Source organism: Microchirus variegatus, assembly GCF_963457635.1.
Source record: "Microchirus variegatus genome assembly, chromosome: 16".
NCBI classification, from domain to species: domain Eukaryota; kingdom Metazoa; phylum Chordata; class Actinopteri; order Pleuronectiformes; family Soleidae; genus Microchirus; species Microchirus variegatus.
Window position 1 is genome coordinate 24,062,616 of NC_139817.1, and position 15,411 is coordinate 24,078,026.

General features: G+C 41.0%; 1 protein-coding gene across 1 annotated transcript; it reads right to left on the reverse strand.

Moving 5' to 3' along the window:
- Positions 1-691: 691 nt before the first annotated feature.
- hps4 (HPS4 biogenesis of lysosomal organelles complex 3 subunit 2) lies at positions 692-10,062 on the reverse strand. Its single transcript, XM_083902185.1, has 12 exons — positions 9,871-10,062; positions 7,841-7,931; positions 7,611-7,754; positions 7,408-7,515; positions 5,398-5,514; positions 4,986-5,080; positions 4,821-4,893; positions 3,205-3,329; positions 2,490-3,114; positions 2,091-2,217; positions 1,791-1,902; positions 692-1,475 (listed from the first exon to the last, which is right to left on the reverse strand). The coding sequence occupies exons 1-12, from the start codon at positions 9,888-9,890 to the stop codon at positions 1,304-1,306; spliced, it is 1,809 nt and encodes a 602-aa protein (XP_083758311.1). The 5' UTR covers positions 9,891-10,062; the 3' UTR covers positions 692-1,303.
- Positions 10,063-15,411: the final 5,349 nt, after the last annotated feature.

The window sequence follows — 15,411 nt, forward strand, 5'->3', positions numbered from 1 at the left end:
TTGAATCCCGGCCCTCCTCGCTGTCCCTGCCCCTCTTTTTGTCCCTTCCTTTAACCACCCATTTGCCCCCCATCGCCTTCTTTTAATGCGCCTGCATAATGAGGCGCCCCAAAGAGCGCCGACTCCGTCCATTCACATTCAACTGCTTAGCTAATGACTCTAATTACTGCAATATTTGGATCATCGAGGACGAGCTCGTTTGCAACTGCAACGAAGCTCGGGACACAGAACAGGAGCATTTCACGTGAAGGTGTTTTGGATTTTTTTCAGGTGGAGACGTTTGGAGCAGCGCGTCATCCTGACCTCAGCTGTGAGCAAAGGGTCAGAGGTCAGTGGGCAGGGTCACATGCAGGCTGCTGATGGATGGCCCTAATAACACCATGTATCCCCCATGGTTTTAAACAAGCACTCACTAAAGCAGCTCCCATAATAGTCAGCACTGACAAGACCCTTTAATCATTTAATTTCCACTAACTATGAGTTTAACAACACAACAATAGTCATTTTTTTAATGAAATATTTGTGTTCATTTAAGATTTTTTTTTTGTGATAAACAAATTCAGCTTTGCGGGGGGAGGGGAGGGGAGGGGGGGGGGAGCATGTGAATGCATTAACAGGATAAAGATTTAAGTCTGATTTTCTTCATAACACATTTTAGTAGAACAGATTGTTTTTTTAAAAAAGCGGATGATCTGAACTCAAAAAAAAAAGCCTGGAAAATAACACGAAAGAACTAATTTTACACTTTGGAGCAAACGCATAAATGAAGACGAAGCGACTTTTAAATATAAACAAACACCTGTTACATTCAAACCACTGTCACAAAAGTTCACACACACACACACAGTTTCTCAGACACAAAGCATTCCTGCGCTGCACACAGGAAGTGATTCATTTGTGTACAGAGTACAGAGAGACGACTAAAAACACAAAGATGTGAAAGTGAATTCTGCTCAAAGTCAAATAACACAAATGCTTATTGTCCCCCGCCCGCCCCGGCGCTGTCGCCGTATACACACTAACGCTCCCTCTATCAGGTCATATAATATTGCTGGACAGAACACAGGCAGAACAATATCGACAAACAAAACACGCCGCAGCTTTAATAATAATGACGTTAAATAACGTTAAATGTTATGAATCTAAAGTTTTCCTAACACAAACGCTTGCGTTAACAAGATTAAAAACAGCAGTTCCAAAGACAGGTGGACATAACCATCATGTCACCCCTCATGTTCAGCTCTTCATTTAAAAAAAAAAAAAAAAAAAAAAAACACTGAGCAGAGCTCACAGAGCTGTGGTGTCACAGCAGGTTTACCCCATGTTTCAGCAGTCTGTGTCGGGCCTTGCTGGGCAGCGAGAAAGCGCTGTCCTGGTGGTTGGGGATGCCAGAGTTCCTCAGCGATCCTCCGTGCTGCTGGAAGTAAGTCTCCTGGGCCACGCTGCGGGTTCCATACACGGCAGCGCCGGCACTCCTGCGATTTAAACGTCACATGCACATTTACATCTCAGAGAATGACGGCACAAGAGGACGACGCGACGTGGAGAGACACGCGGGTCACCAAAAGTGAGTTGTGTGCAGTGTGACGTGTGGTCGGTAACTAAAGGAAGAACGTGGAGGCGATTGGTGGGATGTGACGATGCACACAGTTAAACTGAAGAACCTCCACCCCCGACTTTCCGAGTTGAGAGGAGCCCAGAAAGGCATGAAAACCACTCCCACCTCTACACACACACACACACTCACTCTCTCTCACACACACACACAACCACATCACTGCCACACTGACCTTATAATAGCCTCCTGCAGAGTTTTAGTGTTACAGAAATGCGAGTGAAGAAGCGATGTGGCCCTGACAAAAGGATGCTCCGGGGCTCCCCCTGGTCGACCAGACAGGTTGGCTGCAGAGACACACAACAACAGCAGCACATTAACCTGGACAGGCCTGGCTGCTGCACAAAGAAAATGCAGATCACAGCAGTTCTCACTCATGCAAAGACAAATATTACCCGATTCTAACCCCCCCCCCCTCCCCCCGGGCACTAGGTGGAGAAACGTTAAGTGTGACTAAAAGGGAAATGTTCCTTACTTGTCAGTGTGCTCTGAATGCAGTCAAAGTGGGCAAAGATGTAGGGTCCTGGAGCACACGGGGCCCCTGGAGAGATGGTCCTGAGATGGGCCTCCAGTCCATTGAGTGAAGCCAGGCTGCCGTGATACTGGATACAAACCATAAAGGCAGCACCGATGCATTAGCATGAGAAAGGCAAATTAGTGCACTCTTGCACTCTGAATTGAAATTCACAGAGTCACAGCTGGTGGATTGTGGTGACATTGTAATGGAGCGACTACATGAAGCCTCTTTTGTTCCATTCATCAAAAGAACTAAGCTGAAGTTTTTGTGCTCTCAGAGATTCAGTATGAAAATGTGACAAAGATGAGAGAGACAGAGAGAGAGAGATCACAGTGACTTTTTTTTTTTGTTTCTCACCACTTCCTCCATAGAGGCTTTGTCGTTTAAGAAGTGAGGATCCACCAGCAGGGCGAGCACCAAGCCTTTGACCCGGTGCAGGTACAGTGTCATGGGGATCAGTGGACTCTCCTCTGGAGGAGGAGGAGGATTCCGCAGCTCTGCCGTGTGACCTCGCGCCGCACTCCCACAGCCGACTCCTCTCTCCTCCAGCACCTCATCACCACACGAGTCTGACTCATCGCCCTGGAAGTCAAACTCCGGCCCACAAGCTCCCTGTCGCCCTGCACCGAGGAGAGAGTTGTCCCGGTCATGTCCCAGCATGTCTCCGTCTCCGTTGCTCTGGAAGCTCTGATAGTACGACTCCTCAAATGTCTCCTCCTCAGCTTCAGGACAGTGTTGTCCATTTGAGAAGGACGGCGGCTCGGGGGTCTGTGGCGGCGGGATAAGGGGGTTTTCTGTGCTCTGAGACGGGCTAAACGCAGAGTTATCAGACTCTGACGTGGAGCAGCTGAGGGACACTTTGTCGGGAGACTGAGACGGACCTGGATCGGGTGAATCAGACTCAGTGGAGGCAATTTCAGACAGAGTTCTGGACAGACGAGTCTTTGCCGGGGGAGCGTCTCTTTGTGGAGTCGAGTGGGACCTGAAGATTTAAAACAGCATAATTTTCATTTATTTTTATTTAAAGCTGCTTGTTAAAGACACATATTTCCTCAGATTGGACAGATGTTACCTGGTGTCCTTGTTGACAGGAGCAGACTGCAGGTAATGCAGCTCAGACGCGGTCAGGAACACCGGAGTGGAGCCGACGGCTACACTGGACGAGCTGGAGGTGCTGGCTCTGCTGGAACTCTGGGGCTTCATCAAAGTAGAAAAGAAGGCGTTTTTGATGTGTTTTCTGTGTTGTGATATTTCTGATACAGAGAGTTAGATCAGGATGTCAATACTATTCTGTGTCGTTACACTACGGTTGAGTGATTGTACCTGTATGTTTGTTTTTGGGTACAGGTGTAACAAACCAAATTAACCCCTGCCCAGAACAAACCCAGGTATAAACCCAGAATAATCTATATTTTATCTGCAAATAAATGTGCTTGAAATTAGCTTCTTTTTTTTTCCCCAATCAGCGACCTGATAAAATGTAGGATACAAAAATCATCAACCACTTAAGTAAGTTTCATACATTTATCCAAAACAAGTCTCGAATTACTGACAAACTTTTGACATTTCACATTTTCTCTTAATATAATCTTCGATCTTTGTGGAGTCTTTTATTTTGACTGATTGCGGCTTTCGTGGTTGACGTAATAAAAGTCTATGTCTAGTCTAGTCCTGAGGATTGTTGTTCTTATTTCAAGATTGTAGTCAGTTAACGTACATGACACAGCTGAAACAATAAAGTAAAGGTTAAAGCGGCCTAGGCCATAATATACCCGTCTAGAATAGGCCACTTTAGCCCCAGGTTTATTCTGTTACACTGGCACGATTTAAAGCCTGTGAAGGTTCTCAGTCATCGACATAACTACATCAAGTCCAGTTGCCTACAGCTAACCTACTGATGTTTAAATAATAATAATCTTACCAACAACAAAAAGCCTGGTTGCCAAGCAACAGACGCGTTTGTGCAAGCGCACTCTGCATTACCGTAATTGCACAACTGTTTTTGCAATCAGAAAAACTTAAAAAAAAAGAAAACGGTTTCTGAAAGCTAAGAAGTTGCCCCAGCATAGGGTTATTACGGTAATTTCACTCACAGGAAGCCGACAAATCAAGAGTCTTTGTCACCAGAGAGGAGAGAGCTGGAAAAACATTCCATTTCCATTTTTTTGGCACTGAGACAAAGACTCATTTCAAATTGTTAATACACTGTCAGATAGTGACACTTTCTGGCCCTTTTTATAGTTAAAACAAGAAAGAAAGTCCAAACGGACAATTTGAGGCTTAGGTGTCTTAGGGTTAATGAAATATACCTCTGCAATTTCCTTTGAAAACAGCATTTTAACTTTGTAACAAATGCAATCTGCATCCATGCAAACAAAGCTAAAAACATCACATGACATGCACATGTCAGTGTGATCAGGAAGTGATTTAATAGTCAAGAACAAGGACGTGCGTTATGAGACCTGTGATGACCAGGTGAAACTGAAAGGCTCTTGTATTTGTGGAGATGTGGCTCGAGCATGAGAACCAAACACTGTTTCCAAAGGTCAAAGTTCAAAGAGGATCCACAGGTATCTGCAGCAGGAAAACACCGAGTCGTGTGGCTGCAGCGACCGAGTCAGCGAGGTGTGCAACAGACGGACGACATTCCAGGGACGCTGCTCTAACCGAGTCAAAGAAAAGACTTACTCTTGTGTACGTCTCGCTCTCATGAAACAAGACCTTCACCGTGAGCTCCGGTGACATCTGTGTGCTCACAACTCTGCAGACAAAGAAGGCGGGGGGGGGGAACCTTTTCAAATAAATCATTAAAACATGCCAGTGAGACAGCGGTGGAGAAAACTGTCAGCCTACCTTCCTCTGAAAAGAATACAGCCTGCCAACACTAGAGGGCAGCGCTGACAGCCCTGAAGAATGAGGGCAGCTTTGAGCAGCAGAAGTGGGTCAACCTGAAGACACAGAATATAGCATTTGTCACCAGCTCAGAGCAAATCGACGGAAGAGTTCTAACATAACACATGTGCTTCCAAAATAAGAATATAACGATTTAAGTGGTGACATTTCATCTGCCATGTGACCGATTAGTCTCACAATGTTACTGTGCCAACAGCTGGGATTTAGACTCAGAGACAGTTTGATAAATATGCAGAAGTTTGGCTAAGACTTACACAACAGCACAGCATAGTCATATCCTGTGTGAAAACATGTGTGTGTGTGTGCAGCAGCAGTACCGAAGAAGCCTCCGTGTCCACTCTTATGTACGTACATTAGTCGAGTCAATGGTCCGTAAACAGCTGAAGACGTGGTGAAGTTCGGAGGATCCCGGCTGCAGGTATGAGAGGTACTGAGCCCATCGAGCGGCCAGAGTCTCCCGACTGTGGAGCTGAAGCACAAAACAAGTCCTCATGACACATGCGTGGCTTTCTCTCATTAGAGGTTAACACTTATTGGGTAATAAAAATATCTGATCAGTCTAAACGCATAAAGGCAGGTAGACTTCCCTCTTTACCTTGTGCTGTTCTTTCCTACTTCCACATAACTTACTGTGTGGAAGTATGGGGGAACATGCACACAACTATCACGGATATAATATACAACATCACACAGAAAAGAACAAAAATAATCTTGTCCTGGGCTAGTTGACTTCGAAAGGGGACACATATAGAGACAATTTAGTGTCCTATTTACCTAATTCCTAATTATATTGCATGTTTTCGGAGGAAATCCTGTCGAAGGAAAACCGGGGAACCTGGAGAAAAACCATGCACACATGGGGAGAACATGCAGAGATGCCCTTGTTCCAACTGGGTTGCAAACCCGGTGTAACAGGCAATCGTTTACCCCCAGTCCAGAATTGACCTGGGGTAAAAGTGGCCTGTGCTAGACTATACCCAGGTCATATTATGGCCTAGGCCAGACTATACTGCGCTTGTGTAAAGAGGTTTTGATTGTATTTACACAAGAATGATGTTATTGTTGAATATTTTATTGGGGTCTCAGCTGTGTCGACCTTGTACCTTTGCTGTTTATCAAAACAAGTTATTTCCACCGGAACAAAACCACTCCTAATGAAGAACTACACTTCCCAGCATGCTTTGGGAACAAATCCCAGTCTGACTGATGATTACAGAGCGACATTAGATCGTTCTGATTGGAGAAAGGCGAATGTCTGCACAAATGCGTAACATGCATTTATGTCCTTTTGACTCGCTAATGAAGTGATTCACACGCATTTGGAGACCGGGGTCCGATTCTACCGGTTTAGAGGTTTAAAACAAGCTGTCAATCACCCGAATTGACCGAGGTAAGCTAGAGCTATGGTGCTGCGTAACTGAAGACGCTGCAGAGTCACAGAGTTGTTATTACGCACCGCACAGGGAGCATCCATTTGGAGTGTTCTTACTTTTTTTTTTTCAAAAAAAGTTATTTTTCGATCTTTAGTGACATATAAATAAAATTAAATGGGTTTTTAATAATTTTGTACCTAAGAAATCTCAAATGGCACAGATGGTGCCAAACTGTGCCAAAAGTGAGAACGCCCAGACATCTTTTTACTAAAACCTCTGTAATTTCACTCTGCTTCACTTCAGCAGCATCAGACTTTGCACAGCTCATGTCCACATGTTGTTACATGACCTCCGTGTGTTTTTAAGCGCCTACTGCATATTTTAAAGGTGATATTTGCTTTAAAATGCAATCTTTTTTTAGGCGAGAGAAAAAAATCCTTCATTTATGCTGTGTTCCATGTACATTTACTCTGACACAGTGGCATCTACAGTGAAACTTACACCTGTGGAGGAATCTCACAAGCGTTATCTTAATTTTGATACCAAGATAATCCACATAGAGCTTGTAACTGCAGAGATTTACTCTATTTAGTTTGGGCATGTCATTCGAGCAGGGACTCCAAAAAGGGGGTCAGGGAAGAAGAGGTTAAAAATCTAATTTTAAGAACTTGTTTTATTTTCGACTAAAACCTTTGGTCTGTTACACGTGTACTAGCGAGTGCTAACCACTACACCAACAAAATAATTTTTTCAAAAAGTACCACACAGTAGCTGCCACTTTATTATACTTCCTGAGTACCTAATGAAGTGGGCAAGTGAGTGTGTGTATATATAACATACTATGGAGTAAAAAAACATTTAACACACACTTAACCTAAACAGAAACTTGACGACCATCCTTAATGTACACTGCTCTTTAACGCTGGTCCTCGTCTCTTGTGCCTAAAAAGACAAATGAGGCTTTTAAACAAAAGGACAGGGGAGCGTACCTGGTAGCTCTGTCGCACACAGCCATTGTAGAAACAAAAGAGATGTATGAGCTGATCCAGAAGCTCACAGACACTGATGGTGGGCACTTCCACTGAGCAGCCGAGAGCCTGGAGGAGGAGGAGGAGGAACGAAAAAACCAGATGCCTCGTCAAAACAAAACCATCCTGACGAGTCGCAGCCGGACCACCGCGAGAACACTCACCCACAGGAAGTCGTCCTTCATGCGCACGGCGTACTTGTTGCGGTGCAGCCTCAGCACGCGCACGGGAGAGGACGACAGCTCGGAGACGCAGCGGCACACGCCGGCCAGCTGTCCGCACAGCAGCTCCTGCTTATCCACGGGCGTCTGCGAGGAGAAGCCACCGTCTTTACATCAAACACACACACACACACACACACGCACACAACACTGGCGGTTTATGAGGGTCAAACCTCTGCAGGGTGGAAGAAGCAGATTCCATCTCGTGTGGGGTCGCCCTCTCCTTTCACCTTGGATCCGTCATAGAGAAAGAAATAAGTGCACCTACAAAATAAAAGCTCAAATTAATGACGCAAATGCAGCAGATGGCAGAGAATATACAGCACTAATATATATATATATATATATATATATATGCCGTTTAAAGGTTTTTGGCGGTGATCTCGAGCCAAATCCAACAGATTATTGATACTATGGAAAATGTAGTCGACTTGGCCGAGGTTTGACCTCTCTGCATTTTTATTTACTTTGGGTTTTTCCCCTCTAATTTATATTGTTTTATATTGTATATCTTTCTTATGTTGATTACTTTCTATTCGTTGTATAATTAAATACTAAATAATAATAATAAGAAGAAGAATAGGCTTTTCTGTGTAAAGAAGACTTTCTGTGGCTGATGAATGTAGTCGTTATTTCTCTTAGTTCCCTTAAGTCTTTGGTGTTTAACCTCTGTACTTCTGTTTGGTGCATGACAATATGCATGATCACAACATGAAAAATAAAAAGTGACTATGCAATACTATTTAAAAAAAAAAATACATACATAATAAAGTTGATGTACACTTCATGTGCCAGGTGCAGGAAGAAAACCCTGCAGACTCATTTCCGCCAACTGGTGTTATATTATATTATATATCATTGGAAAGTCCCTTTTATAATTACTGAATTTATGAACTTCTGTGGAATTAGCGAGACAGCTAAAAGTGTGGGTCGAGCCAAAATCCCTTCAATATTCTCCTGTTAGTGTTCACTCTTGTTTTCGGTCGCTTGGTGGATTCGAGGATTGCACTCAGTGCCACAGAGGAAACACTTCGTTCATTTGACACGGTCAGGGAACTCAGTTTTTATTTATCGTTTCCCAGATTCTGGAGATGTGGGATGGCCACTGGCTCCAGAATCTCATGTGCCATCAATCAGGTGCCAGTCACACACACATGTGACCACAATGGCACTGGCACACACACACATACTGTACACACTGAAGCTCAAAACAAGACTAAGGGCCTCATTCATTAATGTGAACTGGTTTATTATGTATTAGATAGATAGATAGATAGATAGATAGATAGATAGATAGATAGATAGATAGATAGATAGATAGATAGATAGATAGATAGATAGATAGATAGATAGATAGATAGATAGATAGATAGATGTCTGGCTTTAAATTCAACCATATCCATCACTGTCCTGGATTAAACTGCTGTTCTTCATCCTTATATTCTTTTAAACGTATTTTGTAAGTTATTTTAAACTGTTTGTTTTTTAAATCTGAAAAAAATGTCTTTATTTTATTTGGAAGTAAATTATGTCTTGCTCTGAATATTATTTTTTATTATTAGTTTTAAACAGAATCACATTGATTTATTATCCGACTGTCTTTTGTGGCATTGTTTTGGTTAAAACTTACTTTAGTAAGTGCAGAAAAGAATTTTAAAACAGACAGACAGACAGAATGTGTGTGCTACTTGACTTCCTAGGCTGTTGTGTGATTTTGTTTTTATTTTCTGTGTGTTTTTGTTTTGTGATGTTGGTCTTGGCTTGATGTGTATTTTGTTGCCTGACTGCAGTTTTTCTTATTTTTTTTAGTTTATGTTTGCGAAGAAAAAAAAAGTAAGAAAAACAGACTGGGCGGATACTGATAAAAGACTATTTATTTTTGATTTTTTTATATATATATATACATATATATGTATATATATTTGAATTCATGTAACTGTAATAGTGTACCAGTACCTTATTTTGTATTTGTCTGACTGAAACATTAATAAAAAAATGTTTAAAAAATTAAATAATTTAAAAAAATTATACACCAGGATAAATGGCAGACAGACAGCATGTTAACAGAGGTCTATGTTTCAGGTAGAAGCCTTTTAGTTAGCTAGTTAGTTAGTTAGCTAGCTAGCTAGCTACTAGCTAAATAGTTAGCTAGTTAGGTAGTCAGTTACTAGTTAGTTAGTTAGTTAGTGATAGTAGTTCTCACCCTCTTCTGATGTCAGCCATCACCGAGTCACAGCTGAGACACTTCAGGCATCAGCGGTTTTTCTCCGTGTGTCAGCGACAGAAGGACACACGTTTGTCCACATGTCTGTCCACATATGAACCGACACACAAACACACACACACACAAGCACGGAGACAGACACAGGCTGCACCAGTGTGTGTGTGTGTGTGTGTGTGTGTGTGTGTGTGTGTGTGTGTGTGTGTGTGTGTGTGTGTGTAGCACCTGAGGAATGTTGCAGCTCAGTCACACGGAGTAGAAGTCATGTGAGAGTACGGCGAGTCTACTGGGACATACTTAAGTGACACACACAACACAACTGAGGAGAATCGTAAAAACGAGCCCTGAACAGTTTTTAAAGGGACACTCTGTAGTATTTATGGGTTTATATAACCCAAAATCCACTTTTTTATACATATTATGTGCTCCTGCATTGTCTAGTCGCTGTATAATAGGTTTTGTTTCATTTTTTCGTAGTGTTTCAAAAAGTCATGTAAAATAACAGGGTCGCAGGCCGCGGTTGCATAGCCACTGTTAGCAGAGAGACGCCATGTTTCTACTGGAGCCTGTAAGGACAAACGCGAGAGAACAAATCAAGCGTCTCTTTACTTGTAGCTGAAGTCCCGCCTCCACTCTCTCCGCTTCGTCTGCTACGGCCGCGGTAGCTCCGCCCTCTCCCTCGCCTCACGAACCTCATCTGCTGACACGGAGAAAGACGACGAGGACGACATTTGACCGGCTGAGGACACCGTAGCGCTCAGGGAAGGGAGGGGGTGAGCAGAGGAGCAGTTCTTTGTTGTAAATTTCAGCCTCTCCTCTAGATGGCACTATAAACCACTTACTTCACCTTTAAATTAAAATACCAAAAGTTGTCGAAAAGGTATCTATTTTGTTTCACAGACCCTAATTCTCTGTTTGTAAGTGTATACATTGTGTTAATAGCTAATTATTGTTATTAGTAGTGTTTTTTATTTTATTTTCGCACATAAAAAAAAATTGTTGGTAAGCTATAGATAAAAGGCAGAAAATAAGAAAATATATCAAGAAGATGATGATGATCAGCTGCTGTCAATTCTTCCCTAAAATGTAGTATTATTATTACTATAAATACACAGGCTGTAGACAAATAACATTGTTACATTGTATAAATAGCAAATTATTGTTATCAGTAGTGTTTTTTATTTTATTTTCGCACATAAAATTTTTTTTGGGTAAACTATAGATAAAAGGCAACAAGAATAATTAATAAGATAAACTAATTTTAAACTTAAGTAGTAGTATTATTACTATAAATACACAGGCTGCAGACAAATAAAATTATTTATTATAAGTTTGCTTCAAGAAGAACTTTATAACAAAACTATTATAATAATAACAACAACAATAATAATAATAATAATAATAATAAAAGGGTGAGTCAATCACAATAAGAATGTTTATATGTCAGTAATCGTGGGATCAGATTATTTAAAGAAATATATAAGAAAATATATAAAGAAGATGATGATGATCAGCTTTTGTCAATTCTTCACTAAAATGTAGTATTATTATTACTATAAATACACAGGCTGTAGACAAATAACATTGTTTATTTAAAGTTTGCTTCAAGGAGTACTTTAGAACAACACTACTATCATTATTATTATTATTAATATTATTATTATTATTATTATTGTTATAAGAAAAAGAATAAAAGGGTGAGTGAATCACAGTAAGAATGTTTATATGTCAGTAATCGTGGGATCAGATTATTTAACTTAATTGTTTTCTTCTTCTTCTTCTTTGTGACTGCTGCCCATCCGGATCAATCCATCTCTCGGTGCTCGATTGAAAATGCCTACAGTGAGTGGATCAGCGTGAACGCGCACGGCTCAATGGCTGCACGTTTAATCCCCTCAGCAGACACACACACACACACACACACACACACACACACACACGGTCTGTGTGCACAGATAAAACACAGTCTCTCTCGCACTACACACACAGGCTGAAGAAAACATGTTTTTATGCAAACATCATTTTTGAATCGATACAAATCTCCGTGTCGTATGAACACAGTGCGCTGCAGAGCCGCTGCGCTGCCACCAGAGGGCGCACTTTTACCGTTCCATTCAGCCTGCAATAATGATAATAACACACAAGTGACACAACAAACTAATTCAAAATATCACCGAGAACCGCACGAACACACAGGAACCAGCTCATTCAGCTTCGTGTTCCGGTCTGTGACTGTAAAATAAAACTTTTCGTATAATCACTAATTATATTAAAATGTAATAAAACATATTAAAAACATAAGGTTTACTGTATATTCATGTAAAAATCTGCTATTAATTTGAGTTCGAGACCTCTCATGTAAGACAGTGGACACATCATCATCTCTCTTGTTTAATGTCTCACAAACAACAAAAAGAATAATAAATACATACAAACACAGGAAATTCAAACAATAATAACAGAATAGTTTACAACTGCACTAACCCATAAATATATATATGTACACATACAACATAAAAAATGAGAGACTAAAGGATAACGTGTTGATGGTTAAATTATAATAAAAAATAGTGTCAGGATAAATGCATGGACAAAATAAATGAAAACATTGACTCTTTCCCCTCAGAGATGGTCAGTGTTGTGCTTTATGAATGAGAATAATGAACAAACAGAGCATCTATAGTGTAAATGTAGTGTGCCTTACCCTTAGAGCAGTAATGCCGTTACTAATGCTAAGGACAAATTAGTGTATTCTAGACTTCACACAAGCACATTCTATATTTTATATCACAAAAATGTTCAGTCACTCGCCTGCTAAGTTCTAATTTAACTGTCAGCTACATTTACCAAAGACAAAAAAAACTAAACTCTGAAATGAACAACAGACGCTGTCAATGACCGCAAAGGATCTACATATAAACGGCTTTCTTTTGGCTAACTTGTCGCTAAATTGAGGAATAATGAAAATCACTAATCTGGTGTGTGTGTGTGTGTGTGTGTGTGTGTGTGTGTGTGCTGTTAAAGGACCAGTGTCTGCAGTGTTTTAACAACTCAAACTAAGGCCACGCCCACACAGAAACGGATTCAAACGTAAACAATCATTTTTCGGAAGTACTAAAATATAGTACTCGAGTAAAAGTACCAATACGCTGATGAAATATTACTCAAGTAGAAGTAAAAAGTAGTTGATTTGAAATGTACTTTAAGTAAAAGTTACTTAGTTACTTTGCGTGGGGTGTGAGCGTAGTAGAAATATGACAAGGGCTCAGAAATCCAAAACTATTTTGGAGCTCACATGCCCGGTTATGGATAACCGGGCGATACAGGATATGACGTCACTTTTGGCCACGCCCTCTATGTTCACGCGACAGTGCTGGTGATAATCACATCATCACTCTGGTTCTGGTGTATGTTTTCCCCCTGTAGGTCTTCATTGTGCTGAATGTGTATTTTTACTCAGTAACGGATAGGATTTATAAAGTAACTAAGTACAATACTTGAGTCAATACGTACTCAAGTAAAATACATTTTAAATTGTACTTAAAAAATACAAAATACACCAAAAAAAAGTATTCAATACAGTAACTTGAGTAAATGACAGTAAAACGAGCTCCAAACACAAGAGAGTGAATGACAGCATAAGAGAGAGCTGGGAATATAACGTCATCGAGTATTAGCAGCCAAAACGCTGTTTTCGTGTGGACGGCCCCTAAATCCTCTCTCTCTACGTGAAGGCCACTGTAGTTTAATGATGCACTTGTGAGCAGAGGATCCTCCATTAGATGTCACTATTTCTTACACCCTGGGCCTTTAAGTGCCTTTAACTGCGTATCTGTGACTAAAAACATGCCCTAAGAACAGAATCCTCGGTCACTGTGTCTCCAGGCCACTTTCTGGATGTTTTGAATACAGACGTGAACAGCTGCATGTGTGGAGTTGGACAATGTTGTTGACAGAACTGAAGCAAATTAAATTTAACCGTCTATTATATTATTATTTATAACCTAATTATTTTTTACAGTCACTCAAGCTGCTTATCAAGTATTAAGATTTCTTTTTCCAACTTCCTCATTTTAAGAGCTCTGTACTCCATCAGCTGGTCACGGTTCTCCATCTCTTTCCTGAGGTAGCAGCAGTAAAGGGCCCTGATGTCGTCCGTTTGTGTCTGCGAAAGACGTTTAACAATTCACGATTATTTTTAGTTTTAGTCATTTCCAAAGTTTTCCAAGACGAGGACGCGTGGACCTCACCTCTGCACCTCTGCCACCTGCTGCTGAGTTGGACATTTCCTGAAAGCTGCTCGAGTTTAAGTCCTACAGAAAAACAAATAATGTCCACGAGTCAGCTGATACAAGTATACAAGTACAAGCTAGCGATCTTTATGCTAACGTGTTAGCAAACAACAAACAGAAAAGCAGGACATGACAATAACCGGACACAGTAGTTAGTAGTAGTGGCTAAAGTTAGCTTTTGTTGCGCTAACGTCAATTCATTATGTGTGCGTTTCTTTAGCAGCATGTTTAGCCATGTTTACATTCAGTGACAGTGTGACGGTGCTAGCATTTTAAGCTTGCGATCTTTATGCTAACGTGTTAGCAAACAACAAACAGATGGATTATTTAGCGGCAGAAAGAAAGCAGGACATGACAATAACCAGACACAGTAGTTAGTAGTAGTGGCTAAAGTTAGCTTTTGTTGCGCTAACGTCAATTCATTATGTGTGTGTTTACGTTCAGTGACAGTGTGGTCATCTCTTTGTGGGTAATAATAGCCAATCTGCAAATTGATGATTGGCCGATAAAACGAAATGTCATGCGTTTCAAACTAGACTAAATCCTTTTTGAGTTTTCGTCGACTAAAACTGGACTAAAACTATTACATATAGAAGTGACTAAAATGTGACTAAAACTGATAAGCATTTTCGTCCAAAAGACTAAGACTAAGACTAAATCTAAGATTGTTGTCAAAAATAACACTGCTGGCAACCCGTGGTTTGCTCGGCAGCTGAGACTCTACTGACTGCAATGATTGGTAGACGGCGGTAGGTGGCGCCACTTGATGCCAGGTGGCGCCACATGACGCAAAAACATGATTTGCAGTCTGCAAAATATTATTTTAAATGCTAGTATTTTGTCTGCACTGTTGTTGTTGGTGAGTTCAGTTTGTTATATGAACATTATTCCTGAGTCTCTGTGACATATTAGGAGGATTTTATGGCCAGTTGATTTAGATTTACTACATAATGCACCTTTAAATGACGTTCAGAAAGCACTCACCCCCTCAAAATGTGCATCACTCATATCCGTCTCATCGCCGCTCAAGCTCTCTGGTTCCGTCTTAGTCACAGGCAGGAGGAGCATGGGATGTCCGGACACTGTAGACACAAAGTTTAAAGGGATTTTTGTTGATCCACTGCTGCCTTCATAAGTTTGTAATCCTTTGTCTATATTTACCCAAGTGACACAAACCAGGGTCTCAATGAGGTAACCTACGCAGAGCACTTTACGCAGGAGTATAAATTGG

Coding starts and splice junctions, on each gene's coding strand:
- hps4 (XM_083902185.1), bottom strand. CDS start 9,890: ATGGCTGACATCAGAAGAGG. Junction 5,081..5,397: donor GGACCATTGACTCGACTAAT/GTACGTACATAA, acceptor CTGTGTCTTCAG/GTTGACCCACTTCTGCTGCT. Junction 1,903..2,090: donor CATTCAGAGCACACTGACAA/GTAAGGAACATT, acceptor GTGTCTCTGCAG/CCAACCTGTCTGGTCGACCA.